This window comes from Barbatula barbatula (genome assembly GCF_947034865.1).
Source record: "Barbatula barbatula genome assembly, chromosome: 10".
Taxonomy (NCBI): domain Eukaryota; kingdom Metazoa; phylum Chordata; class Actinopteri; order Cypriniformes; family Nemacheilidae; genus Barbatula; species Barbatula barbatula.
Window position 1 is genome coordinate 12,325,258 of NC_136773.1, and position 26,222 is coordinate 12,351,479.

The 26,222-nt window shown below is 39.9% G+C and overlaps 1 protein-coding gene across 1 annotated transcript in view; it reads left to right on the forward strand.

Annotated features, from left to right (window-relative positions):
• The first annotated feature begins 3,096 nt into the window (after positions 1-3,096).
• The window catches only part of lgals4 (galectin 4), a 32,360-nt gene continuing 9,234 nt past the window's right edge, over positions 3,097-26,222 (forward strand). Inside the window, exons 1-76 of the mRNA XM_079465949.1 lie at positions 3,097-3,195; positions 3,368-3,456; positions 3,556-3,754; positions 3,830-3,943; positions 5,168-5,395; positions 5,501-5,589; positions 5,713-5,911; positions 6,002-6,115; positions 6,211-6,315; positions 6,483-6,571; positions 6,751-6,949; positions 7,038-7,151; positions 7,244-7,360; positions 7,557-7,645; positions 7,757-7,955; positions 8,051-8,164; positions 8,300-8,377; positions 8,601-8,689; positions 8,920-9,118; positions 9,209-9,322; positions 9,448-9,549; positions 9,779-9,867; positions 10,074-10,272; positions 10,367-10,480; positions 10,909-10,997; positions 11,228-11,426; positions 11,517-11,630; positions 11,756-11,857; positions 12,088-12,176; positions 12,383-12,581; positions 12,676-12,789; positions 13,218-13,306; positions 13,537-13,735; positions 13,826-13,939; positions 14,065-14,166; positions 14,397-14,485; positions 14,692-14,890; positions 14,985-15,098; positions 15,226-15,303; positions 15,527-15,615; positions 15,846-16,044; positions 16,135-16,248; positions 16,374-16,475; positions 16,706-16,794; positions 17,001-17,199; positions 17,294-17,407; positions 17,535-17,612; positions 17,836-17,924; positions 18,155-18,353; positions 18,444-18,557; positions 18,683-18,784; positions 19,015-19,103; positions 19,310-19,508; positions 19,603-19,716; positions 19,844-19,921; positions 20,145-20,233; positions 20,464-20,662; positions 20,753-20,866; positions 20,992-21,093; positions 21,324-21,412; positions 21,619-21,817; positions 21,912-22,025; positions 22,153-22,230; positions 22,454-22,542; positions 22,773-22,971; positions 23,062-23,175; positions 23,301-23,402; positions 23,633-23,721; positions 23,928-24,126; positions 24,221-24,334; positions 24,462-24,539; positions 24,763-24,851; positions 25,082-25,280; positions 25,371-25,484; positions 25,610-25,711; positions 25,942-26,030. Of these exons, the coding sequence (XP_079322075.1) occupies positions 3,151-3,195; positions 3,368-3,456; positions 3,556-3,754; positions 3,830-3,943; positions 5,168-5,395; positions 5,501-5,589; positions 5,713-5,911; positions 6,002-6,115; positions 6,211-6,315; positions 6,483-6,571; positions 6,751-6,949; positions 7,038-7,151; positions 7,244-7,360; positions 7,557-7,645; positions 7,757-7,955; positions 8,051-8,164; positions 8,300-8,377; positions 8,601-8,689; positions 8,920-9,118; positions 9,209-9,322; positions 9,448-9,549; positions 9,779-9,867; positions 10,074-10,272; positions 10,367-10,480; positions 10,909-10,997; positions 11,228-11,426; positions 11,517-11,630; positions 11,756-11,857; positions 12,088-12,176; positions 12,383-12,581; positions 12,676-12,789; positions 13,218-13,306; positions 13,537-13,735; positions 13,826-13,939; positions 14,065-14,166; positions 14,397-14,485; positions 14,692-14,890; positions 14,985-15,098; positions 15,226-15,303; positions 15,527-15,615; positions 15,846-16,044; positions 16,135-16,248; positions 16,374-16,475; positions 16,706-16,794; positions 17,001-17,199; positions 17,294-17,407; positions 17,535-17,612; positions 17,836-17,924; positions 18,155-18,353; positions 18,444-18,557; positions 18,683-18,784; positions 19,015-19,103; positions 19,310-19,508; positions 19,603-19,716; positions 19,844-19,921; positions 20,145-20,233; positions 20,464-20,662; positions 20,753-20,866; positions 20,992-21,093; positions 21,324-21,412; positions 21,619-21,817; positions 21,912-22,025; positions 22,153-22,230; positions 22,454-22,542; positions 22,773-22,971; positions 23,062-23,175; positions 23,301-23,402; positions 23,633-23,721; positions 23,928-24,126; positions 24,221-24,334; positions 24,462-24,539; positions 24,763-24,851; positions 25,082-25,280; positions 25,371-25,484; positions 25,610-25,711; positions 25,942-26,030 (9,506 nt within the window). The 5' untranslated portion in view covers positions 3,097-3,150. The remainder of the gene's footprint in view (positions 3,196-3,367; positions 3,457-3,555; positions 3,755-3,829; positions 3,944-5,167; positions 5,396-5,500; positions 5,590-5,712; positions 5,912-6,001; positions 6,116-6,210; positions 6,316-6,482; positions 6,572-6,750; positions 6,950-7,037; positions 7,152-7,243; positions 7,361-7,556; positions 7,646-7,756; positions 7,956-8,050; positions 8,165-8,299; positions 8,378-8,600; positions 8,690-8,919; positions 9,119-9,208; positions 9,323-9,447; positions 9,550-9,778; positions 9,868-10,073; positions 10,273-10,366; positions 10,481-10,908; positions 10,998-11,227; positions 11,427-11,516; positions 11,631-11,755; positions 11,858-12,087; positions 12,177-12,382; positions 12,582-12,675; positions 12,790-13,217; positions 13,307-13,536; positions 13,736-13,825; positions 13,940-14,064; positions 14,167-14,396; positions 14,486-14,691; positions 14,891-14,984; positions 15,099-15,225; positions 15,304-15,526; positions 15,616-15,845; positions 16,045-16,134; positions 16,249-16,373; positions 16,476-16,705; positions 16,795-17,000; positions 17,200-17,293; positions 17,408-17,534; positions 17,613-17,835; positions 17,925-18,154; positions 18,354-18,443; positions 18,558-18,682; positions 18,785-19,014; positions 19,104-19,309; positions 19,509-19,602; positions 19,717-19,843; positions 19,922-20,144; positions 20,234-20,463; positions 20,663-20,752; positions 20,867-20,991; positions 21,094-21,323; positions 21,413-21,618; positions 21,818-21,911; positions 22,026-22,152; positions 22,231-22,453; positions 22,543-22,772; positions 22,972-23,061; positions 23,176-23,300; positions 23,403-23,632; positions 23,722-23,927; positions 24,127-24,220; positions 24,335-24,461; positions 24,540-24,762; positions 24,852-25,081; positions 25,281-25,370; positions 25,485-25,609; positions 25,712-25,941; positions 26,031-26,222) is intronic.

The following is a 26,222-nucleotide window of genomic DNA, read 5'->3' on the forward strand; positions in this document are numbered from 1 at the left end:
ATTTAATTTAATCTACCTGTTAATAGGTTTTTTTCGGTAGTTTTATAATGCTATGTGTTTGTTGCATAAAAATACTTTTCAGTTTTGATTTGAAATGAAAAGGTTGATGTTAAATCCAATTAAAGTATTTTTAACAGACCATCACCATCTTGTGGGTGATTTGAGGAAGTGCAAGCCAACCTGTCATATCCCTAGCACATTACAGATCTGGACCAAGCCGCTACAATCCAGGCTATGTTGGCACCCTAGGTGAGATCTTATACCCACCCCAACAGTTAAACACTGGCACCTATTCTTTTTATTGCAAAGCTAGATGGGATGGCTTGTTGGACAAGCACATCATTATTAAAAAAACTAGACAGCCATGCAGCTTTATAAAAACATCTGGGTAAATAAATAATCATTTTTTAGTTTTTTACATTTATCTTTTAAGGGGATCTAAATGAGACACTTAAATAGCAAATAAACATGATTGATTGATCATTCTTAGGTCTAGATTATTTATTTTCTAATTTCTGGCTACAGTTTGGTAGGGTTTTGACAAAACAACTAATTCATGATATCACACCGTGTTTAGGCCAATATATTGTTGGGTTAGGATGATCATGGTCAGTGTCTAGAAAGTTTATTGTTATTTGACTTTTCGTCAATGATATTTTAACCATTTATGAATGTTAAATATGTTAGTGTCACATTTAGTGCTACACAGTTCTAATTTGAGGATGCATTTTGACAATAAATAACATTTGTGCCTCAACCTCCTGTCATTTTTCACCAACCGCTTTTATATAGCTAAAGCCCTTGAGCTACAGTATCCAGCTCAATCCAGTCAAATGCTTTCTGTGCTTCTACAAAGCACTTTTTTTTACTTACTAAACTGGTTTGTGTCTCAGTGTGTGCAAAATGATGGAAACATTTACACAAGTGCAGTTATTTTAATTACAGCGGTCAGTAAGATACAGTTCTTCAAATGACTCAAGACTTAACGAATAGCTGCCTGTCGCTTAAGCAACAATAAGAAATATCAGGATTTTGCTTTTATTCTTCATGTAATGGGCATGTGTTTACTTTATTGATGATAACCATGATACCAATAACTGTATGGATAAGAGGTACTGTACATATGATAATATCGTAAATAATCCAGCTGCAGACTTGGTTTAAAGGTGGTGGTTTTGCACACAGTTAATATTTGTATTAATAATTTGGCCGAAACACAGAAAACACAAAATAAACGTATTTATTAAAAACAATGAACATATCACAATAATATAGTTATCCCGAATAATTTTGGCCATGACAATAGCGTACTGAGAAGCTGCTGTCTGTAAATTGTCACAAGCCTATTGTTATAACGTGGTTCTGATAATAACTTAAATACACATTTCTCAAAACTCTCAATACTGTGAATAAAAAGCAGGCTGAAGGATTTATCTGTCAAAATATCAATTTTGGGTGCATTTCCATGTCAAAAAAAAGATTTGCCCCTAGCTGCTTTCCCATCTCCCACGGGCAGTATCTGTTTTATAATATGTTGTAAATTATATTTTAATGAAAACTGTCACGCAACTTTATCTGAACATATTACTGAGTGTTAATAACACATATGTATGGATCAAAACAAATCTATAATTTTGCTTTACTTAAACTTTCATGTTGTCAAGATATACAGTAACTGTACAGTGTAACTGACATCAGCATTCTCTCTATTGGATTATCCCCGGGGCTCAGTTAAATAACATCAAGTTTGTTTAAAAGTACAACTACACAGGTTTAGAAATTCATTCACCAGTTGGCTGGTTATTGTTATATAATATTAAATGCAATAAGAATGTAATTTTTATTAAATGCATTAGTTGTAGATTATATGGTATCATTTAATATAAAACATTGTTTTGGCTAATGAGGCACACCTAACTTGGCGTGCTTATCTGATTATTTGAGTATCAGAGGAGTCATGTCAGCACTGGTGAATTAATAGGAAAGCCTGGGTGAAATGTCCTGAAACAGCAAAATGTCTACAAAAATGGTCTGACATGGTTTATGTCATTGTTATTTATAAATATTTTTGATACTTAAGCATTTTCTGTTATAGGGTTACCCTAATACAAGGTAAAACATTTAAGCATACACTTTGAGTTTGAAAGATTTTTAAGATACAGATACTGTATATATAAATTTAGATATAGTATGTATAACTTTGGTGTACTTCATTTTCAAGCATTTACTAAAAGATTTTAATGCTAGCATTACATTTTCCTATGAAGGTTACATCTACTTAAGGTGTAGCCTATTACATGGTTCAGGGCAATGGTTTATATTGTCTAGTCTGTACTTATTTATTTGTTGTCATGAGTAAAAGTTCCAACCATTTGACCTTCAGTGGAAAAACTTAAATATAATATAAGTCTTATACAGTATGTGATATTGAATTTTTAATTCCTGAGAATACTGCAGACTGAAAAAAACTATTTGGATAACCAAATAGGAAGTGTTTGCCGTTGACTCCCTTGAAATCTATCCAGAATAGGTTTATTTGCAATTGCATTACATGTCACGCTGCTTGCTAGGGTGAATTCAGGTTGAATGGGACACTTTGTGACATTGATATCAACCTGAATTCACCATTAGGTTTTCATTCAAATCACTGCTGTGGCTAGATAACTCTACAATAAAACAATAACAAGGTTAAGTCTAAAAAACATTAACAGCTTATTTTACTTTTAGGCCAGTTTCTCAGGTAAACTCAAACAGCAGTTGAAATCTGTAGTATATCTGTATATAATCATGCCGTGCAGACTATACTTAGCATTATATATACTGTTGTTTTACATATGATTACTTTTAAAATGTAAACTGAGTTTAAACTTCGAACAATGTTGGTTGCAAAGTGCGGTTATGGTTTTGGGCTAAACTGTTACAAGAATGCAAATGATTAGATTTGGTTTCTCATGCCTTCAAATTTGCCTATGGGCTGCTAAGCAAAATCTAGTCCAATTTATCTAAAAATCCCTCGTGGCTCAAGGTACTCTGACGTCTGGACCACTCCCAACCGCTGAAAGTATAAAACCAGGATCACCACACTACAACACCCGTTCGAAATCTAGGATCTACCCATCCATCGATACATTTCTACAAGTGACAGACAATATGAGCAGTTTTGTGATTGAATCTGGTTTCCAGGCCGCCAGCTTTGTGAGTGACCTCTGTGCCTTTTCTCTTACTTGCTCTTCTCACCATTATTAACATTTCTGTTACTTTAAAGTTTGTAGAATTTCATAGTTGAAAATTGACTAAATGTGTTTGCATGCAAACATTATCAGACATTTGGAAATGTGCAGCTTCTTTTATTGTTTGAACTGTGCAGAGCGTCCCGTATGTCAGTCCTATCGCTGGAGGACTACAAGCTGGAAAAGCCATCTTCATTCAGGGAGCTGTTCCCCCTCAATGTGATAGGTGAATACTTACTGTTCAAGACTGCAAACTTGAAACTACAAACATCATCTGTTTTTGCGTCACTGATTCCCTCCTTTAATGTCCCTTTTATCGTTTTAGCTTTGCGGTAAGCCTGAAGTGTGGGGAGTCTGATGGAGATGACATTGCCTTTCAGATTAAGACTGTGTTCAGCAGCAACAGCTTGATCTTTAATAGCAGACAAAAAGGAACATGGGGAAAGGAGGAGAATATAGCTTCACCGTTAACAAAGGAAAGCAGTTTCGATCTGATTATTGCTGTGAATTCTGACAACTATCAGGTGCTTAAAATTATTTTGGTATAAGATCTATAGTTTGTTTTGCCAAATGGTCATATGTTATGTTATTTTCTAAAGGTGTTCTTGAATGGAGGAGAAATTGGCCAGTTTAAGCATTGTATTCCTCTGGAAAGAGTCACTGTTCTTGATATCAGTGGACAGGTTTCTTTAACAAATGTGCTGTTCACTGGGGTGAGTGATCCTTTCTTTTTCAAATGTGTTTTCACATTGACAGCAGAAACAAAAAAGCTGTTACCGGTGTTATTCTTACAGCAATTTAAGGCAGGATAGGCATTTCTTTCTAAAAATAGGTTTTGTCATGCTGGTCGAAAGTCTTCTCACGCCCTAATCGCTACGTAAAATGGTCTAAATATATTTATATTTTAAAAAAGGTGCTTAAAAGGTTCTTTACAGCAATGCCATAGAAAAAACATATTGGTTCCGCAAAGAACCATTTCTTTCTTTTACCTTTTTGGAACTTAAGAACCTTTTTTACCAAAGGAACCTTTCGTGTAACAGACGTTAAAGGTTCATATGGACCCAAAAGTTTCTTCTCTGGCATCGAAGAACCATTTGCAGTTTTTTAAGAGTGCATGACCAAAACATCTTCCCCCATTCATTGCATTTGTCCAAAAATGTTGTCATCATACAACATTGTGCTCACATGATGCAGGTTCCCCTTGAACTGACTAAGTGGCACCCAGAGGACCAACAAAATACAGAAACTCCTACGACCAGTGATAAAAGCGGAATTAAGCTTCTGGTCTGCGTGTTCGTGTGTTTTGGAGGACCTTGGGTGGAGATTTGCAGGGAGGAGGGATCATATGATTTCACTGCTAGCAGGCTAAAGTTAGCATTTTCTAAAACGCCCACTCCACCTTTAAATCAGAGCATGTGGTAACTTTAAGACAGATAAGTCACCAGAAGCTGAATTTATGAGCTTTTTAATTTTGGTAGTTTATTTTCAGACTTGAAGACATGTTTATAGCTGTAATTTAGATAATAGATAAGAAAAAAAATATCATGGAATGGATTGAAATTTGTAAAGATATATATATATATATATATATATATATATAACATGCATACATCTGTGATGTTGGTAAACACTGCAGTGTCGAGACCAAATATCCATACAAAGATAATAATACCAATCATATTTTACTTTATGGGGATTTTTGTTCCCTATAATGAAAAAAGCTTATAACGCAAACTAAATGTTAAATGGAAATGCAAATAGTTTGAAGGATATGGAATAGAATATATAAAAAATCATTATATCTATAGAAAGTCACCATAAAACATGGAAAGCCAACTTGGTTACTATTCATGTTCAGTTTTTTAAAGACATCATTTAATTGTTTATGTAACTAACACAAAAATATTTTCTCATCATATTTGTAAAACGGACTACAGAGCTTGGCTGGCTCTGGCATCGTTGGGCAGGGTGAAATGATGTTCCAGTCACAGGGAGGCATCATGACTTTTGAGCAAGGTCCGTTCGAAATGAGTCAAACCATGTCTTTTGGCGGGGAAATTTGCTCAACAATGCAGACAACAAATGTGATTGAATACCAGACAATATTGTGTCCAACTGTTCAATCAGAATTTGAATTTTCAATTCTCAATCCAGTACAAAATCCTGTGAGTAACATTTTTCATTCACAGAGCAAAACTAATTCTAATTTCATGTTTTTGTTTTAATAGAAAGTACACATTTCACATGGCTTTCTTTTGCACTCTTTGCAGATACTTCCATACACTGGCCCAGTTTTAGGTGGACTGAAAGCAGGAATGGCCATAATGTTGCAGGGCACTGTGGCTAGTAATGCTAACCAGTAAGCATTTCTTTGGTTACCTGAATGTATGCAAAATATGTATAGACACAATGTATGTACATATACATATATGGTAGTTGATCCAATTTGCATGAAGTTAAATGTGCCTCAACTTCCATACAGGTTTGCAGTTAATTTTAAGACGGGGCCCTCAGACAAGGATAACATTGCTTTTCACTTTAAGCCCCAAATAAAGGGGAAGGTGCTTATGAACATTTTCGGGGATGGAAAATGGGGGACTGAGGAATATGCCACTATTAATCCCTTTAAAACAGGGGAAGCTTTTCAGATGTTCATTGTCGCCAAACCTGAGGGTTATGTGGTATGTGGTATATATCATAAAAACTAGGAAACCACTTTAAAAGAGATAAGAACATGTCTTTACACTGACCCTTTCACTTTATTTAATCAGTTGTACATTAATGGAATGGAGTACCACCTGTTCAAGCACCGAATACCACTGGACAAAGTGTCAGTGGTGAATATTGCTGGGGACATTGATTTGCACATTTTGGGCTTCATTGAGGTGAGTTGGAAAATTGATTTGTAGTGTAAAACTTAAGTATTAATACTGTGTCAGAATTAAGTGAGAATGATATAGAAAATACACACTCTCTTTAGAATTGGAGCCTTCCTTCTCAATTCACAACAACAATCACCAGTCAGACTGCCAGCTTGGGTCCTCCCATGGTAAAACAAGAGCTTTTACTTCCACTACAAAATCCTGTAAGTGACATGTCCTTTCATGTGAATCCTCAGTGTGTAATAAACATTGTTTCAAACAATTTACAAAGTGTAGTGCAATAAATGTTATGCCGCCAGAGATGTGAAAACCTAGAAATAAGGTTTCAGTTAACATAGGATTGATGCCTTTCTGTCTGTGTCAACATCAGGCCCTTCCCTATGTGGGCCTAATACCAGGAGGACTAAGAACTGGCATGGCCTTTTACCTGAAAGCAGTTGCTGGTACAAAAGGTGACCGGTAAGCAATGCTTTTTAATCAAAAGATAGTGTGTTGCTAGTAGTTGTACTTGGTCAAAAGCTGCATCCTCCAATCTATGCTAAACAGTTTTAAATATAAAGAGATTAAATTATTGGATTAAAAATATGTTTTTTTTATTTGAATTCACTTGCTTTATCATTAATCCCACCACCATGCAGGTTTACAATAAATTTCAAGACTGGGACATCTGAAAATGATGACATTGCTTTCCACTTCAACTCCAAATATAATGCAAACGTGGTCATGAACAGCTTCAGGAATGGTGGATGGGAGGCTGAGGAATTTTTCCCTGACAATCCTTTCAAAATGGGAGAAGCTTTTGAAATTATAATTGTAATTATACCTGAAGGATATCAGGTATGTGCTTTGTGACGAAACTCACAAGATGCCCCAAACACAGCTAAAAAGATGTTTTCACGCTATATCCTTACTTTTGATTCATCAGGTATATGTCAATGGCAAGGAGTACTACCTGTTCAAGTTCCGCCTTCCAGTGGAAAATGTGTCAACATTGAACATTAAAGGAGATGTTGTTGTGAACATTTGTGGCTTCATACAAGTACGTCAAAGATTATGTTAATATTTAACAGGCTCAGACTCAAACTATCTGGATAATATATTTTTAAATAAACCCTCTTTTCCCCTTATTAGACCTGGAGTACATCAACTTTTGCTACGACAGTCCAGACTACAACCTCTAGTTTAGGCTTTTCACGCTGGTCTCCTTCCACCATACAGTCAGAGCTCCTGAATCCAGTCCAGATCCCTGTGAGTAGTATAATATTTTTGGTCCAGTAGATAGATTATTTCTTGGTCGTCTAAAGTCTGGGATCAGGTAAAGAAACAGTGCATTAAATGGTTCTTTAATGTAATACCCTAATGCATTTAAAAATTACCATTTAAAGAAGTTAAAATATTTCTTTTAGAACACAGTACTAATTCCTCCTGTATGTGCTCTATTCAGGCCCTTCCCTATGTTGGCCAAATTACTGGAGGATTGAAAGCAGGAATCGCTTTATACTTGAAGGGAACTGTGGGTACTAAAGGTCCCGGGTAAGTAATATTTTTAGCAAAACCAAAATAATAGGCCGTAGGAACGCATGACTGAAAAAAATGGTTGGCATTTGAATTCAGTTGCTTTGATACATTTTTACTTACACGCAGGTTTTTTATAAACTTCAAGACTGGGCAGTCTGACAAGGATGATATTGCTTTCCACCTCAACCCCCGACACGACTCAAATGTGGCCATGAACAGTTGCGGAAGTGGAGGATGGTGCGCTGAGGAATTTGGCCCTGACAACCCCTTCAAAGCGGGAGAAGCTTTTGAGATGTTTATTGTCATCAAACCTCAAGGGTACCAGGTACAGTACATGCTTCGTGAAACCAAAAGCACGAGATGCCTTAATTGCAGCAAAGAAGTTGTCTTCACATCGTCCCGTTCCTTTTGATCCATCAGGTACACGTGAATGGCAAGGAGTACTACCTGTTTAATCATCGCATACCGCTGGAAAAAGTTTCAGCGTTACAAATTGGAGGAGATCTTTCCGTCAAGCTTTTTGGCTTCATACAGGTCAGTCAAAAAGCTCTTTAGAAGTTATGCTTATTCTTTTCATTATTAGTGTAAATAATTATGTCTTGTAAGTCAATGAAAATAATGTGGAGAGTAAAGATCATTCTAAATAAACAAATTTTCCCCTCTGATTAGAACTGGAACAGGCTGAGTTATTTGCGCTGGGGCCTTTCCACCATCCAGTCAGAGTTCTCACATCCAGTCCAGAATCCTGTGAGTGACAGAACCTTTACTGTAACTTCTCAGTGTACATTAACGTGCAAGTACTTAAAGAAACAGTTGCAAATGAAAACAGTGTTTCAACACAAAAAGCAAATATCGCACCAAAATGTCAGAAATGCGATGCCTAACGAGAAGTTTTACTTCAATAAATACAAACATACCACAGGGTCTTGGTTAATACATGACTGATGCCTATTTTTTGTGCCGGCTGCAGTCCCTTCCCTATGTAAGGCCGATTCCTGAGGGGCTGAAAGCAGGACTGGCCTTGTACTTTCAGGGAGTTGCTGGTGCTACAGGTGACGGGTAAGCAATACTTTCCGTAGCTTCATATCTGCAATCATATCAACAGTGTATGTTCTCCTGGAATGTCGTCTAGGAAACAATGTATCCATCAGTATGTGCTAAGCATTAAACCATTTGTGATCTGAAGTGAGGTAAGATGTAAGAATGCATTGTAGGAGTCAAAAGAGTAAAAACAACAGCCTGCTGTCATTTGGATTCAGATGCTTTGACCTGCCTCAACTTTCTTTCAGGTTTTCGATAAATTTCAAGACCGGGCAGTCTGACAAGGATGACCATGCTTTCCACTTCAATCCCCGATACAACTCGAATGTGGTCATGAACAGTTGCAGTAACGGAGAATGGGCGGCTGAGGAATTTGGTCCGGACAATCCCTTCAAAATTGGAGAAGCCTTTGACATGTTTATTGTCATCAAACCTGAAGGATATCAGGTATGTTTTTCATGAAACCAAACCCTCAAGATGCCCCAAACACAGCTAAGATGTAGTCTTCACACCGACCCCTTGCTTTCCATTCATCAGGTATACGTGAACGGCAATGAACACTACCTCTTCAAGCACAGGATACCACTGGAAAAAGTGTCTGCAATAACAATTGACGGACATGTGACTCTAAACCTGATTGCCTTTATACAAGTATGTCAAATGTCTTCGACAGATCTGCTAATACTCAAACTTGAACGATACTGTGTGAGAAGCCGATGGCAATCATGTGTCGAATAAAGATCTTTGTATGTACATTATCTCGTCTTTCTCATTAGAAGTGGAGCACATCTTTATTTGCTAAGCAAGTAAAGATGGGCATCTTGAGCTGGACGCCTTCCACCATACATTCGCAGCTCTCACTTCCTGTCCAAACTCCTGTGAGTAAAAGATCCTTTCTAGTGACTGCTTAATTTGCAATCTAGAGGAAGCATTAAATAAAACAGCGATGGATGAAAACTGTGTTTTTACCAAACAGTAAATTTTGTAATGCAGTTGCAAATCTGGGATGCCTCAGGAAATTCCAAATGCTCCATGTCATTGTGTTCAAATCCCACTGCAAGGTCCTTGTTAAGATAGGTCTGATGCCTTTTTTTGTGGTTACTACAGGCCCTTCCTTATGTGGGTCCGATTTCTGGGGGACTGAAAGCAGGAGTGGCCTTGTTCTTGCAGGGAGTTGTTGGTAGTAAAGGTCCCGGGTACGTAACATATTTAGCGAAACTAATGTCATAATAAGTCATCAGAGTAAGATTATTTTCATCAATACACAGCGAATATTAAACCATTTATGATTGGAAGTGCAGTACTTTTAGCCTGTAGGAATGCATGATTTAACCTGAAGAATTGAAAGAAGTTTGCCGGCATTTGCATTCAGTTGCTTTGACACTCATCAACTTCCACGCAGGTTTTTTATAAACTTCAAGACAGGGCAGTCTGACAAGGATGATATTGCTTTTCACCTCAACCCCCGACACGACTCAATTGTGGCCATGAACAGTTGCGGAAGTGGAGGATGGTGCGCTGAGGAATTTGGGCCTGACAACCCCTTCAAAGCGGGAGAAGCTTTTGAGATGTTTATTGTCATCAAACCTCAAGGGTACCAGGTACAGTACATGCTTCGTGAAACCAAAAGCGCGAGATGCAATAATCGCAGCAAAAAGTTGTCTTCACATCGTCCCGTTCCTTTTGATCCATCAGGTACACGTGAATGGCAAGGAGTACTACCTGTTTAATCATCGCATACCGCTGGAAAAAGTTTCAGCGTTACAAATTGGAGGAGATCTTGTCGTCAAACTTCTTGGCTTCATACAGGTAAGTCAAAAAGCTCTTTAGAAGTTATACTTATTCTGTAGTGAAAATAATTTCGTCTTGTAAGTCAATGAAAATAATGTGGAGAGTAAAGATCATTCTAAATAAACAAATTTTCCCCTCTGATTAGAACTGGAAGAGGATGAGCTATTTGCGATGGGGCCTTTCCACCATCCAGTCAGAGTTCTCACATCCAGTCCAGAATCCTGTGAGTGACAGAACCTTTACTGTAACTTCTCAGTGTACATTAACGTGCAAGTACTTAAAGAAACAGTTGCAAATGAAAACAGTGTTTCAACACAAAAAGCAAATATCGCACCAAAATGTCAGAAATGCGATGCCTAACGAGAGGTTTTACTTCAATAAATACAAACATACCACAGGGTCTTGGTTAATACATGACTGATGCCTATTTTTTGTGCCGGCTGCAGTCCCTTCCCTATGTAAGGCCGATTCATGAGAGGCTGAAAGCAGGACTGGCCTTGTACTTTCAGGGAGTTGCTGGTGCTACAGGTGACGGGTAAGCAATACTTTCCGTAGCTTCATATCTGCAATCATATCAACAGTGTATGTTCTCCTGGAATGTCGTCTAGGAAACAATGTATCCATCAGTATGTGCTAAGCATTAAACCATTTGTGATCTGAAGTGAGGTAAGATGTAAGAATGCATTGTGGGAGTCAAAAGAGTAAAAACAACAGCCTGCTGTCATTTGGATTCAGATGCTTTGACCTGCCTCAACTTTCTTTCAGGTTTTCGATAAATTTCAAGACCGGGCAGTCTGACAAGGATGACCATGCTTTCCACTTCAATCCCCGATACAACTCGAATGTGGTCATGAACAGTTGCAGTAACGGAGAATGGGCGGCTGAGGAATTTGGTCCGGACAATCCCTTCAAAATTGGAGAAGCCTTTGACATGTTTATTGTCATCCAACCTGAAGGATATCAGGTATGTTTTTCATGAAACCAAAACCTCAAGATGCCCCAAACACAGCTAAGATGTAGTCTTCACACCGACCCCTTGCTTTCCATTCATCAGGTATACGTGAACGGCAATGAACACTACCTCTTCAAGCACCGGATACCACTGGAAAAAGTGTCTGCAATAACAATTGACGGACATGTGACTCTAAACCTGATTGCCTTTATACAAGTATGTCAAATGTCTTCGACAGTTCTGCTAATACTCAAACTTGAACGATACTGAATGAGAAGCCGATGGCAATCATGTGTCGAATAAAGATCTTTGTATGTACATTATCTCGTCTTTCTCATTAGAAGTGGAGCACATCTTTATTTGCTAAGCAAGTAAAGATGGGCATCTTGAGCTGGACGCCTTCCACCATACATTCGCAGCTCTCACTTCCTGTCCAAACTCCTGTGAGTAAAAGATCCTTTCTAGTGACTGCTTAATTTGCAATCTAGAGTAAGCATTAAATAAAACAGCGATGGATGAAAACTGTGTTTTTACCAAACAGTAAATTTTGTAATGCAGTTGCAAATCTGGGATGCCTCAGGAAATTCCAAATGCTCCATGTCATTGTGTTCAAATTCCACTGCAAGGTCCTTGTTAAGATAGGTCTGATGCCTTTTTATTGTGCTTACTACAGGCCCTTCCTTATGTGGGTCCGATTTCCGGGGGACTGAAAGCAGGAGTGGCCTTGTTCTTACAGGGAGTTGTTGGTAGTAAAGGTCCCGGGTACGTAACATATTTAGCGAAACTAATGTCATAGTAAGTCATCAGAGTAAGATTATTTTCATCAATACACAGCGAATATTAAACCATTTATGATTGGAAATGCAGTACTTTTAGCCTGTAGGAATGCATGATTTAACCTGAAGAATTGAAAGAAGTTTGCCGGCATTTGCATTCAGTTGCTTTGACACTCATCAACTTCCACGCAGGTTTTTTATAAACTTCAAGACAGGGCAGTCTGACAAGGATGATATTGCTTTCCACCTCAACCCCCGACACGACTTAATTGTGGCCATGAACAGTTGCGGAAGTGGAGGATGGTGCGCTGAGGAATTTGGGCCTGACAACCCCTTCAAAGCGGGAGAAGCTTTTGAGATGTTTATTGTCATCAAACCTCAAGGGTACCAGGTACAGTACATGCTTCGTGAAACCAAAAGCGCGAGATGCCATAATCGCAGCAAAAAGTTGTCTTCACATCGTCCCGTTCCTTTTGATCCATCAGGTACACGTGAATGGCAAGGAGTACTACCTGTTTAATCATCGCATACCGCTGGAAAAAGTTTCAGCGTTACAAATTGGAGGAGATCTTGTCGTCAAACTTCTTGGCTTCATACAGGTAAGTCAAAAAGCTCTTTAGAAGTTATACTTATTCTGTAGTGAAAATAATTTCATCTTGTAAGTCAATGAAAATAATGTGGAGAGTAAAGATCATTCTAAATAAACAAATTTTCCCCTCTGATTAGAACTGGAAGAGGATGAGCTATTTGCGATGGGGCCTTTCCACCATCCAGTCAGAGTTCTCACATCCAGTCCAGAATCCTGTGAGTGACAGAACCTTTACTGTAACTTCTCAGTGTACATTAACGTGCAAGTACTTAAAGAAACAGTTGCAAATGAAAACAGTGTTTCAACACAAAAAGCAAATATCGCACCAAAATGTCAGAAATGCGATGCCTAACGAGAGGTTTTACTTCAATAAATACAAACATACCACAGGGTCTTGGTTAATACATGACTGATGCCTATTTTTTGTGCCGGCTGCAGTCCCTTCCCTATGTAAGGCCGATTCATGAGAGGCTGAAAGCAGGACTGGCCTTGTACTTTCAGGGAGTTGCTGGTGCTACAGGTGACGGGTAAGCAATACTTTCCGTAGCTTCATATCTGCAATCATATCAACAGTGTATGTTCTCCTGGAATGTCGTCTAGGAAACAATGTATCCATCAGTATGTGCTAAGCATTAAACCATTTGTGATCTGAAGTGAGGTAAGATGTAAGAATGCATTGTGGGAGTCAAAAGAGTAAAAACAACAGCCTGCTGTCATTAGGATTCAGATGCTTTGACCTGCCTCAACTTTCTTTCAGGTTTTCGATAAATTTCAAGACCGGGCAGTCTGACAAGGATGACCATGCTTTCCACTTCAATCCCCGATACAACTCGAATGTGGTCATGAACAGTTGCAGTAACGGAGAATGGGCGGCTGAGGAATTTGGTCCGGACAATCCCTTCAAAATTGGAGAAGCCTTTGACATGTTTATTGTCATCCAACCTGAAGGATATCAGGTATGTTTTTCATGAAACCAAACCCTCAAGATGCCCCAAACACAGCTAAGATGTAGTCTTCACACCGACCCCTTGCTTTCCATTCATCAGGTATACGTGAACGGCAATGAACACTACCTCTTCAAGCACCGGATACCACTGGAAAAAGTGTCTGCAATAACAATTGACGGACATGTGACTCTAAACCTGATTGCCTTTATACAAGTATGTCAAATGTCTTCGACAGTTCTGCTAATACTCAAACTTGAACGATACTGTATGAGAAGCCGATGGCAATCATGTGTCGAATAAAGATCTTTGTATGTACATTATCTCGTCTTTCTCATTAGAAGTGGAGCACATCTTTATTTGCTAAGCAAGTAAAGATGGGCATCTTGAGCTGGACGCCTTCCACCATACATTCGCAGCTCTCACTTTCTGTCCAAACTCCTGTGAGTAAAAGATCCTTTCTAGTGACTGCTTAATTTGCAATCTAGAGGAAGCATTAAATAAAACAGCGATGGATGAAAACTGTGTTTTTACCAAACAGTAAATGTTGTAATGCAGTTGCAAATCTGGGATGCCTCAGGAAATTCCAAATGCTCCATGTCATTGTGTTCAAATTCCACTGCAAGGTCCTTGTTAAGATAGGTCTGATGCCTTTTTATTGTGCTTACTACAGGCCCTTCCTTATGTGGGTCCGATTTCCGGGGGACTGAAAGCAGGAGTGGCCTTGTTCTTGCAGGGAGTTGTTGGTAGTAAAGGTCCCGGGTACGTAACATATTTAGCGAAACTAATGTCATAGTAAGTCATCAGAGTAAGATTATTTCCATCAATACACAGCGAATATTAAACCATTTATGATTGGAAGTGCAGTACTTTTAGCCTGTAGGAATGCATGATTTAACCTGAAGAATTGAAAGAAGTTTGCCGGCATTTGCATTCAGTTGCTTTGACACTCATCAACTTCCACGCAGGTTTTTTATAAACTTCAAGACAGGGCAGTCTGACAAGGATGATATTGCTTTCCACCTCAACCCCCGACACGACTCAATTGTGGCCATGAACAGTTGCGGAAGTGGAGGATGGTGCGCTGAGGAATTTGGGCCTGACAACCCCTTCAAAGCGGGAGAAGCTTTTGAGATGTTTATTGTCATCAAACCTCAAGGGTACCAGGTACAGTACATGCTTCGTGAAACCAAAAGCGCGAGATGCCATAATCGCAGCAAAAAGTTGTCTTCACATCGTCCCGTTCCTTTTGATCCATCAGGTACACGTGAATGGCAAGGAGTACTACCTGTTTAATCATCGCATACCGCTGGAAAAAGTTTCAGCGTTACAAATTGGAGGAGATCTTGTCGTCAAACTTCTTGGCTTCATACAGGTAAGTCAAAAAGCTCTTTAGAAGTTATACTTATTCTGTAGTGAAAATAATTTCATCTTGTAAGTCAATGAAAATAATGTGGAGAGTAAAGATCATTCTAAATAAACAAATTTTCCCCTCTGATTAGAACTGGAAGAGGATGAGCTATTTGCGATGGGGCCTTTCCACCATCCAGTCAGAGTTCTCACATCCAGTCCAGAATCCTGTGAGTGACAGAACCTTTACTGTAACTTCTCAGTGTACATTAACGTGCAAGTACTTAAAGAAACAGTTGCAAATGAAAACAGTGTTTCAACACAAAAAGCAAATATCGCACCAAAATGTCAGAAATGCGATGCCTAACGAGAGGTTTTACTTCAATAAATACAAACATACCACAGGGTCTTGGTTAATACATGACTGATGCCTATTTTTTGTGCCGGCTGCAGTCCCTTCCCTATGTAAGGCCGATTCATGAGAGGCTGAAAGCAGGACTGGCCTTGTACTTTCAGGGAGTTGCTGGTGCTACAGGTGACGGGTAAGCAATACTTTCCGTAGCTTCATATCTGCAATCATATCAACAGTGTATGTTCTCCTGGAATGTCGTCTAGGAAACAATGTATCCATCAGTATGTGCTAAGCATTAAACCATTTGTGATCTGAAGTGAGGTAAGATGTAAGAATGCATTGTGGGAGTCAAAAGAGTAAAAACAACAGCCTGCTGTCATTTGGATTCAGATGCTTTGACCTGCCTCAACTTTCTTTCAGGTTTTCGATAAATTTCAAGACCGGGCAGTCTGACAAGGATGACCATGCTTTCCACTTCAATCCCCGATACAACTCGAATGTGGTCATGAACAGTTGCAGTAACGGAGAATGGGCGGCTGAGGAATTTGGTCCGGACAATCCCTTCAAAATTGGAGAAGCCTTTGACATGTTTATTGTCATCAAACCTGAAGGATATCAGGTATGTTTTTCATGAAACCAAACCCTCAAGATGCCCCAAACACAGCTAAGATGTAGTCTTCACACCGACCCCTTGCTTTCCATTCATCAGGTATACGTGAACGGCAATGAACACTACCTCTTCAAGCACCGGATACCACTGGAAAAAGTGTCTGCAATAACAATTGACGGACATGTGACTCTAAACCTGATTGCCTTTATACAAGTATGTCAAATGTCTTCGACAGTTCTGCTAATACTCAAACTTGAACGATACTGAATGAGAAGCCGATGGCAATCATGTGTCGAATAAAGATCTTTGTATGTACATTATCTCGTCTTTCTCATTAGAAGTGGAGCACATCTTTATTTGCTAAGCAAGTAAAGATGGGCATCTTGAGCTGGACGCCTTCCACCATACATTCGCAGCTCTCACTTCCTGTCCAAACTCCTGTGAGTAAAAGATCCTTTCTAGTGACTGCTTAATTTGCAATCTAGAGTAAGCATTAAATAAAACAGCGATGGATGAAAACTGTGTTTTTACCAAACAGTAAATTTTGTAATGCAGTTGCAAATCTGGGATGCCTCAGGAAATTCCAAATGCTCCATGTCATTGTGTTCAAATTCCACTGCAAGGTCCTTGTTAAGATAGGTCTGATGCCTTTTTATTGTGCTTACTACAGGCCCTTCCTTATGTGGGTCCGATTTCCGGGGGACTGAAAGCAGGAGTGGCCTTGTTCTTACAGGGAGTTGTTGGTAGTAAAGGTCCCGGGTACGTAACATATTTAGCGAAACTAATGTCATAGTAAGTCATCAGAGTAAGATTATTTTCATCAATACACAGCGAATATTAAACCATTTATGATTGGAAATGCAGTACTTTTAGCCTGTAGGAATGCATGATTTAACCTGAAGAATTGAAAGAAGTTTGCCGGCATTTGCATTCAGTTGCTTTGACACTCATCAACTTCCACGCAGGTTTTTTATAAACTTCAAGACAGGGCAGTCTGACAAGGATGATATTGCTTTCCACCTCAACCCCCGACACGACTCAATTGTGGCCATGAACAGTTGCGGAAGTGGAGGATGGTGCGCTGAGGAATTTGGGCCTGACAACCCCTTCAAAGCGGGAGAAGCTTTTGAGATGTTTATTGTCATCAAACCTCAAGGGTACCAGGTACAGTACATGCTTCGTGAAACCAAAAGCGCGAGATGCCATAATCGCAGCAAAAAGTTGTCTTCACATCGTCCCGTTCCTTTTGATCCATCAGGTACACGTGAATGGCAAGGAGTACTACCTGTTTAATCATCGCATACCGCTGGAAAAAGTTTCAGCGTTACAAATTGGAGGAGATCTTGTCGTCAAACTTCTTGGCTTCATACAGGTAAGTCAAAAAGCTCTTTAGAAGTTATACTTATTCTGTAGTGAAAATAATTTCATCTTGTAAGTCAATGAAAATAATGTGGAGAGTAAAGATCATTCTAAATAAACAAATTTTCCCCTCTGATTAGAACTGGAAGAGGATGAGCTATTTGCGATGGGGCCTTTCCACCATCCAGTCAGAGTTCTCACATCCAGTCCAGAATCCTGTGAGTGACAGAACCTTTACTGTAACTTCTCAGTGTACATTAACGTGCAAGTACTTAAAGAAACAGTTGCAAATGAAAACAGTGTTTCAACACAAAAAGCAAATATCGCACCAAAATGTCAGAAATGCGATGCCTAACGAGAGGTTTTACTTCAATAAATACAAACATACCACAGGGTCTTGGTTAATACATGACTGATGCCTATTTTTTGTGCCGGCTGCAGTCCCTTCCCTATGTAAGGCCGATTCATGAGAGGCTGAAAGCAGGACTGGCCTTGTACTTTCAGGGAGTTGCTGGTGCTACAGGTGACGGGTAAGCAATACTTTCCGTAGCTTCATATCTGCAATCATATCAACAGTGTATGTTCTCCTGGAATGTCGTCTAGGAAACAATGTATCCATCAGTATGTGCTAAGCATTAAACCATTTGTGATCTGAAGTGAGGTAAGATGTAAGAATGCATTGTGGGAGTCAAAAGAGTAAAAACAACAGCCTGCTGTCATTAGGATTCAGATGCTTTGACCTGCCTCAACTTTCTTTCAGGTTTTCGATAAATTTCAAGACCGGGCAGTCTGACAAGGATGACCATGCTTTCCACTTCAATCCCCGATACAACTCGAATGTGGTCATGAACAGTTGCAGTAACGGAGAATGGGCGGCTGAGGAATTTGGTCCGGACAATCCCTTCAAAATTGGAGAAGCCTTTGACATGTTTATTGTCATCCAACCTGAAGGATATCAGGTATGTTTTTCATGAAACCAAACCCTCAAGATGCCCCAAACACAGCTAAGATGTAGTCTTCACACCGACCCCTCGCTTTCCATTCATCAGGTATACGTGAACGGCAATGAACACTACCTCTTCAAGCACCGGATACCACTGGAAAAAGTGTCTGCAATAACAATTGACGGACATGTGACTCTAAACCTGATTGCCTTTATACAAGTATGTCAAATGTCTTCGACAGTTCTGCTAATACTCAAACTTGAACGATACTGTATGAGAAGCCGATGGCAATCATGTGTCGAATAAAGATCTTTGTATGTACATTATCTCGTCTTTCTCATTAGAAGTGGAGCACATCTTTATTTGCTAAGCAAGTAAAGATGGGCATCTTGAGCTGGACGCCTTCCACCATACATTCGCAGCTCTCACTTTCTGTCCAAACTCCTGTGAGTAAAAGATCCTTTCTAGTGACTGCTTAATTTGCAATCTAGAGGAAGCATTAAATAAAACAGCGATGGATGAAAACTGTGTTTTTACCAAACAGTAAATGTTGTAATGCAGTTGCAAATCTGGGATGCCTCAGGAAATTCCAAATGCTCCATGTCATTGTGTTCAAATTCCACTGCAAGGTCCTTGTTAAGATAGGTCTGATGCCTTTTTATTGTGCTTACTACAGGCCCTTCCTTATGTGGGTCCGATTTCCGGGGGACTGAAAGCAGGAGTGGCCTTGTTCTTGCAGGGAGTTGTTGGTAGTAAAGGTCCCGGGTACGTAACATATTTAGCGAAACTAATGTCATAGTAAGTCATCAGAGTAAGATTATTTCCATCAATACACAGCGAATATTAAACCATTTATGATTGGAAGTGCAGTACTTTTAGCCTGTAGGAATGCATGATTTAACCTGAAGAATTGAAAGAAGTTTGCCGGCATTTGCATTCAGTTGCTTTGACACTCATCAACTTCCACGCAGGTTTTTTATAAACTTCAAGACAGGGCAGTCTGACAAGGATGATATTGCTTTCCACCTCAACCCCCGACACGACTCAATTGTGGCCATGAACAGTTGCGGAAGTGGAGGATGGTGCGCTGAGGAATTTGGGCCTGACAACCCCTTCAAAGCGGGAGAAGCTTTTGAGATGTTTATTGTCATCAAACCTCAAGGGTACCAGGTACAGTACATGCTTCGTGAAACCAAAAGCGCGAGATGCCATAATCGCAGCAAAAAGTTGTCTTCACATCGTCCCGTTCCTTTTGATCCATCAGGTACACGTGAATGGCAAGGAGTACTACCTGTTTAATCATCGCATACCGCTGGAAAAAGTTTCAGCGTTACAAATTGGAGGAGATCTTGTCGTCAAACTTCTTGGCTTCATACAGGTAAGTCAAAAAGCTCTTTAGAAGTTATACTTATTCTGTAGTGAAAATAATTTCATCTTGTAAGTCAATGAAAATAATGTGGAGAGTAAAGATCATTCTAAATAAACAAATTTTCCCCTCTGATTAGAACTGGAAGAGGATGAGCTATTTGCGATGGGGCCTTTCCACCATCCAGTCAGAGTTCTCACATCCAGTCCAGAATCCTGTGAGTGACAGAACCTTTACTGTAACTTCTCAGTGTACATTAACGTGCAAGTACTTAAAGAAACAGTTGCAAATGAAAACAGTGTTTCAACACAAAAAGCAAATATCGCACCAAAATGTCAGAAATGCGATGCCTAACGAGAGGTTTTACTTCAATAAATACAAACATACCACAGGGTCTTGGTTAATACATGACTGATGCCTATTTTTTGTGCCGGCTGCAGTCCCTTCCCTATGTAAGGCCGATTCATGAGAGGCTGAAAGCAGGACTGGCCTTGTACTTTCAGGGAGTTGCTGGTGCTACAGGTGACGGGTAAGCAATACTTTCCGTAGCTTCATATCTGCAATCATATCAACAGTGTATGTTCTCCTGGAATGTCGTCTAGGAAACAATGTATCCATCAGTATGTGCTAAGCATTAAACCATTTGTGATCTGAAGTGAGGTAAGATGTAAGAATGCATTGTGGGAGTCAAAAGAGTAAAAACAACAGCCTGCTGTCATTAGGATTCAGATGCTTTGACCTGCCTCAACTTTCTTTCAGGTTTTCGATAAATTTCAAGACCGGGCAGTCTGACAAGGATGACCATGCTTTCCACTTCAATCCCCGATACAACTCGAATGTGGTCATGAACAGTTGCAGTAACGGAGAATGGGCGGCTGAGGAATTTGGTCCGGACAATCCCTTCAAAATTGGAGAAGCCTTTGACATGTTTATTGTCATCCAACCTGAAGGATATCAGGTATGTTTTTCATGAAACCAAACCCTCAAGATGCCCCAAACACAGCTAAGATGTAGTCTTCACACCGACCCCTTGCTTTCCATTCATCAGGTATACGTGAACGGCAATGAACACTACCTCTTCAAGCACCGGATACCACTGGAAAAAGTGTCTGCAATAACAATTGACGGACATGTGACTCTAAACCTGATTGCCTTTATACAAGTATGTCAAATGTCTTCGACAGTTCTGCTAATACTCAAACTTGAACGATACTGTATGAGAAGCCGATGGCAATCATGTGTCGAATAAAGATCTTTGTATGTACATTATCTCGTCTTTCTCATTAGAAGTGGAGCACATCTTTATTTGCTAAGCAAGTAAAGATGGGCATCTTGAGCTGGACGCCTTCCACCATACATTCGCAGCTCTCACTTTCTGTCCAAACTCCTGTGAGTAAAAGATCCTTTCTAGTGACTGCTTAATTTGCAATCTAGAGGAAGCATTAAATAAAACAGCGATGGATGAAAACTGTGTTTTTACCAAACAGTAAATGTTGTAATGCAGTTGCAAATCTGGGATGCCTCAGGAAATTCCAAATGCTCCATGTCATTGTGTTCAAATTCCACTGCAAGGTCCTTGTTAAGATAGGTCTGATGCCTTTTTATTGTGCTTACTACAGGCCCTTCCTTATGTGGGTCCGATTTCCGGGGGACTGAAAGCAGGAGTGGCCTTGTTCTTGCAGGGAGTTGTTGGTAGTAAAGGTCCCGGGTACGTAACATATTTAGCGAAACTAATGTCATAGTAAGTCATCAGAGTAAGATTATTTCCATCAATACACAGCGAATATTAAACCATTTATGATTGGAAGTGCAGTACTTTTAGCCTGTAGGAATGCATGATTTAACCTGAAGAATTGAAAGAAGTTTGCCGGCATTTGCATTCAGTTGCTTTGACACTCATCAACTTCCACGCAGGTTTTTTATAAACTTCAAGACAGGGCAGTCTGACAAGGATGATATTGCTTTCCACCTCAACCCCCGACACGACTCAATTGTGGCCATGAACAGTTGCGGAAGTGGAGGATGGTGCGCTGAGGAATTTGGGCCTGACAACCCCTTCAAAGCGGGAGAAGCTTTTGAGATGTTTATTGTCATCAAACCTCAAGGGTACCAGGTACAGTACATGCTTCGTGAAACCAAAAGCGCGAGATGCCATAATCGCAGCAAAAAGTTGTCTTCATATCGTCCCGTTCCTTTTGATCCATCAGGTACACGTGAATGGCAAGGAGTACTACCTGTTTAATCATCGCATACCGCTGGAAAAAGTTTCAGCGTTACAAATTGGAGGAGATCTTGTCGTCAAACTTCTTGGCTTCATACAGGTAAGTCAAAAAGCTCTTTAGAAGTTATACTTTTTCTTTAGTGAAAATAATTTCGTCTTGTAAGTCAATGAAAATAATGTGGAGAGTAAAGATCATTCTAAATAAACAAATTTTCCCCTCTGATTAGAACTGGAAGAGGATGAGCTATTTGCGATGGGGCCTTTCCACCATCCAGTCAGAGTTCTCACATCCAGTCCAGAATCCTGTGAGTGACAGAACCTTTACTGTAACTTCTCAGTGTACATTAACGTGCAAGTACTTAAAGAAACAGTTGCAAATGAAAACAGTGTTTCAACACAAAAAGCAAATATCGCACCAAAATGTCAGAAATGCGATGCCTAACGAGAGGTTTTACTTCAATAAATACAAACATACCACAGGGTCTTGGTTAATACATGACTGATGCCTATTTTTTGTGCCGGCTGCAGTCCCTTCCCTATGTAAGGCCGATTCATGAGAGGCTGAAAGCTGGACTGGCCTTGTACTTTCAGGGAGTTGCTGGTGCTACAGGTGACGGGTAAGCAATACTTTCCGTAGCTTCATATCTGCAATCATATCAACAGTGTATGTTCTCCTGGAATGTCGTCTAGGAAACAATGTATCCATCAGTATGTGCTAAGCATCAAACCATTTGTGATCTGAAGTGAGGTAAGATGTAAGAATGCATTGTGGGAGTCAAAAGAGTAAAAACAACAGCCTGCTGTCATTTGGATTCAGATGCTTTGACCTGCCTCAACTTTCTTTCAGGTTTTCGATAAATTTCAAGACCGGGCAGTCTGACAAGGATGACCATGCTTTCCACTTCAATCCCCGATACAACTCGAATGTGGTCATGAACAGTTGCAGTAACGGAGAATGGGCGGCTGAGGAATTTGGTCCGGACAATCCCTTCAAAATTGGAGAAGCCTTTGACATGTTTATTGTCATCAAACCTGAAGGATATCAGGTATGTTTTTCATGAAACCAAACCCTCAAGATGCCCCAAACACAACTAAGATGTAGTCTTCACACCGACCCCTTGCTTTCCATTCATCAGGTATACGTGAACGGCAATGAACACTACCTCTTCAAAAACCGGATACCACTGGAAAAAGTGTCTGCAATAACAATTGACGGACATGTCACTCTAAACCTGATTGCCTTTATACAAGTATGTCAAATGTCTTCGACAGTTCTGCTAATACTCAAACTTGAACGATACTGTATGAGAAGCCGATGGCAATCATGTGCCGAATAAAGATCTTTGTATGTACATTATCTCGTCTTTCTCATTAGAAGTGGAGCACATCTTTATTTGCTAAGCAAGTAAAGATGGGCATCTTGAGCTGGACGCCTTCCACCATACATTCGCAGCTCTCACTTCCTGTCCAAACTCCTGTGAGTAAAAGATCCTTTCTAGTGACTGCTTAATTTGCAATCTAGAGGAAGCATTAAATAAAACAGCGATGGATGAAAACTGTGTTTTTACCAAACAGTAAATGTTGTAATGCAGTTGCAAATCTGGGATGCCTCAGGAAATTCCAAATGCTCCATGTCATTGTGTTCAAATTCCACTGCAAGGTCCTTGTTAAGATAGGTCTGATGCCTTTTTATTGTGCTTACTACAGGCCCTTCCTTATGTGGGTCCGATTTCCGGGGGACTGAAAGCAGGAGTGGCCTTGTTCTTGCAGGGAGTTGTTGGTAGTAAAGGTCCCGGGTACGTAACATATTTAGCGAAACTAATGTCATAGTAAGTCATCAGAGTAAGATTATTTTCATCAATACACAGCGAATATTAAACCATTTATGATTGGAAGTGCAGTACTTTTATCCTGTAGGAATGCATGATTTAACCTGAAGAATTGAAAGAAGTTTGCCGGCATTTGCATTCAGTTGCTTTGACACTCATCAACTTCCACGCAGGTTTTTTATAAACTTCAAGACAGGGCAGTCTGACAAGGATGATATTGCTTTCCACCTCAACCCCCGACACGACTCAATTGTGGCCATGAACAGTTGCGGAAGTGGAGGATGGTGCGCTGAGGAATTTGGGCCTGACAACCCCTTCAAAGCGGGAGAAGCTTTTGAGATGTTTATCGTCATCAAACCTCAAGGGTACCAGGTACAGTACATGCTTCGTGAAACCAAAAGCGCGAGATGCCATAATCGCAGCAAAAAGTTGTCTTCACATCGTCCCGTTCCTTTTGATCCATCAGGTACACGTGAATGGCAAGGAGTACTACCTGTTTAATCATCGCATACCGCTGGAAAAAGTTTCAGCGTTACAAATTGGAGGAGATCTTGTCGTCAAACTTCTTGGCTTCATACAGGTAAGTCAAAAAGCTCTTTAGAAGTTATACTTATTCTGTAGTGAAAATAATTTCGTCTTGTAAGTCAATGAAAATAATGTGGAGAGTAAAGATCATTCTAAATAAATAAATTTTCCCCTCTGATTAGAACTGGAAGAGGATGAGCTATTTGCGATGGGGCCTTTCCACCATCCAGTCAGAGTTCTCACATCCAGTCCAGAATCCTGTGAGTGACAGAACCTTTACTGTAACTTCTCAGTGTACATTAACGTGCAAGTACTTAAAGAAACAGTTGCAAATGAAAACAGTGTTTCAACACAAAAAGCAAATATCGCACCAAAATGTCAGAAATGCGATGCCTAACGAGAGGTTTTACTTCAATAAATACAAACATACCACAGGGTCTTGGTTAATACATGACTGATGCCTATTTTTTGTGCCGGCTGCAGTCCCTTCCCTATGTAAGGCCGATTCATGAGAGGCTGAAAGCAGGACTGGCCTTGTACTTTCAGGGAGTTGCTGGTGCTACAGGTGACGGGTAAGCAATACTTTCCGTAGCTTCATATCTGCAATCATATCAACAGTGTATGTTCTCCTGGAATGTCGTCTAGGAAACAATGTATCCATCAGTATGTGCTAAGCATTAAACCATTTGTGATCTGAAGTGAGGTAAGATGTAAGAATGCATTGTGGGAGTCAAAAGAGTAAAAACAACAGCCTGCTGTCATTTGGATTCAGATGCTTTGACCTGCCTCAACTTTCTTTCAGGTTTTCGATAAATTTCAAGACCGGGCAGTCTGACAAGGATGACCATGCTTTCCACTTCAATCCCCGATACAACTCGAATGTGGTCATGAACAGTTGCAGTAACGGAGAATGGGCGGCTGAGGAATTTGGTCCGGACAATCCCTTCAAAATTGGAGAAGCCTTTGACATGTTTATTGTCATCAAACCTGAAGGATATCAGGTATGTTTTTCATGAAACCAAACCCTCAAGATGCCCCAAACACAGCTAAGATGTAGTCTTCACACCGACCCCTTGCTTTCCATTCATCAGGTATACGTGAACGGCAATGAACACTACCTCTTCAAGCACCGGATACCACTGGAAAAAGTGTCTGCAATAACAATTGACGGACATGTGACTCTAAACCTGATTGCCTTTATACAAGTATGTCAAATGTCTTCGACAGTTCTGCTAATACTCAAACTTGAACGATACTGAATGAGAAGCCGATGGCAATCATGTGTCGAATAAAGATCTTTGTATGTACATTATCTCGTCTTTCTCATTAGAAGTGGAGCACATCTTTATTTGCTAAGCAAGTAAAGATGGGCATCTTGAGCTGGACGCCTTCCACCATACATTCGCAGCTCTCACTTCCTGTCCAAACTCCTGTGAGTAAAAGATCCTTTCTAGTGACTGCTTAATTTGCAATCTAGAGGAAGCATTAAATAAAACAGCGATGGATGAAAACTGTGTTTTTACCAAACAGTAAATTTTGTAATGCAGTTGCAAATCTGGGATGCCTCAGGAAATTCCAAATGCTCCATGTCATTGTGTTCAAATTCCACTGCAAGGTCCTTGTTAAGATAGGTCTGATGCCTTTTTATTGTGCTTACTACAGGCCCTTCCTTATGTGGGTCCGATTTCCGGGGGACTGAAAGCCGGAGTGGCCTTGTTCTTGCAGGGAGTTGTTGGTAGTAAAGGTCCCGGGTACGTAACATATTTAGCGAGACTAATGTCATAGTAAGTCATCAGAGTAAGATTATTTTCATCAATACACAGCGAATATTAAACCATTTATGATTGGAAGTGCAGTACTTTTAGCCTGTAGGAATGCATGATTTAACCTGAAGAATTGAAAGAAGTTTGCCGGCATTTGCATTCAGTTGCTTTGACACTCAT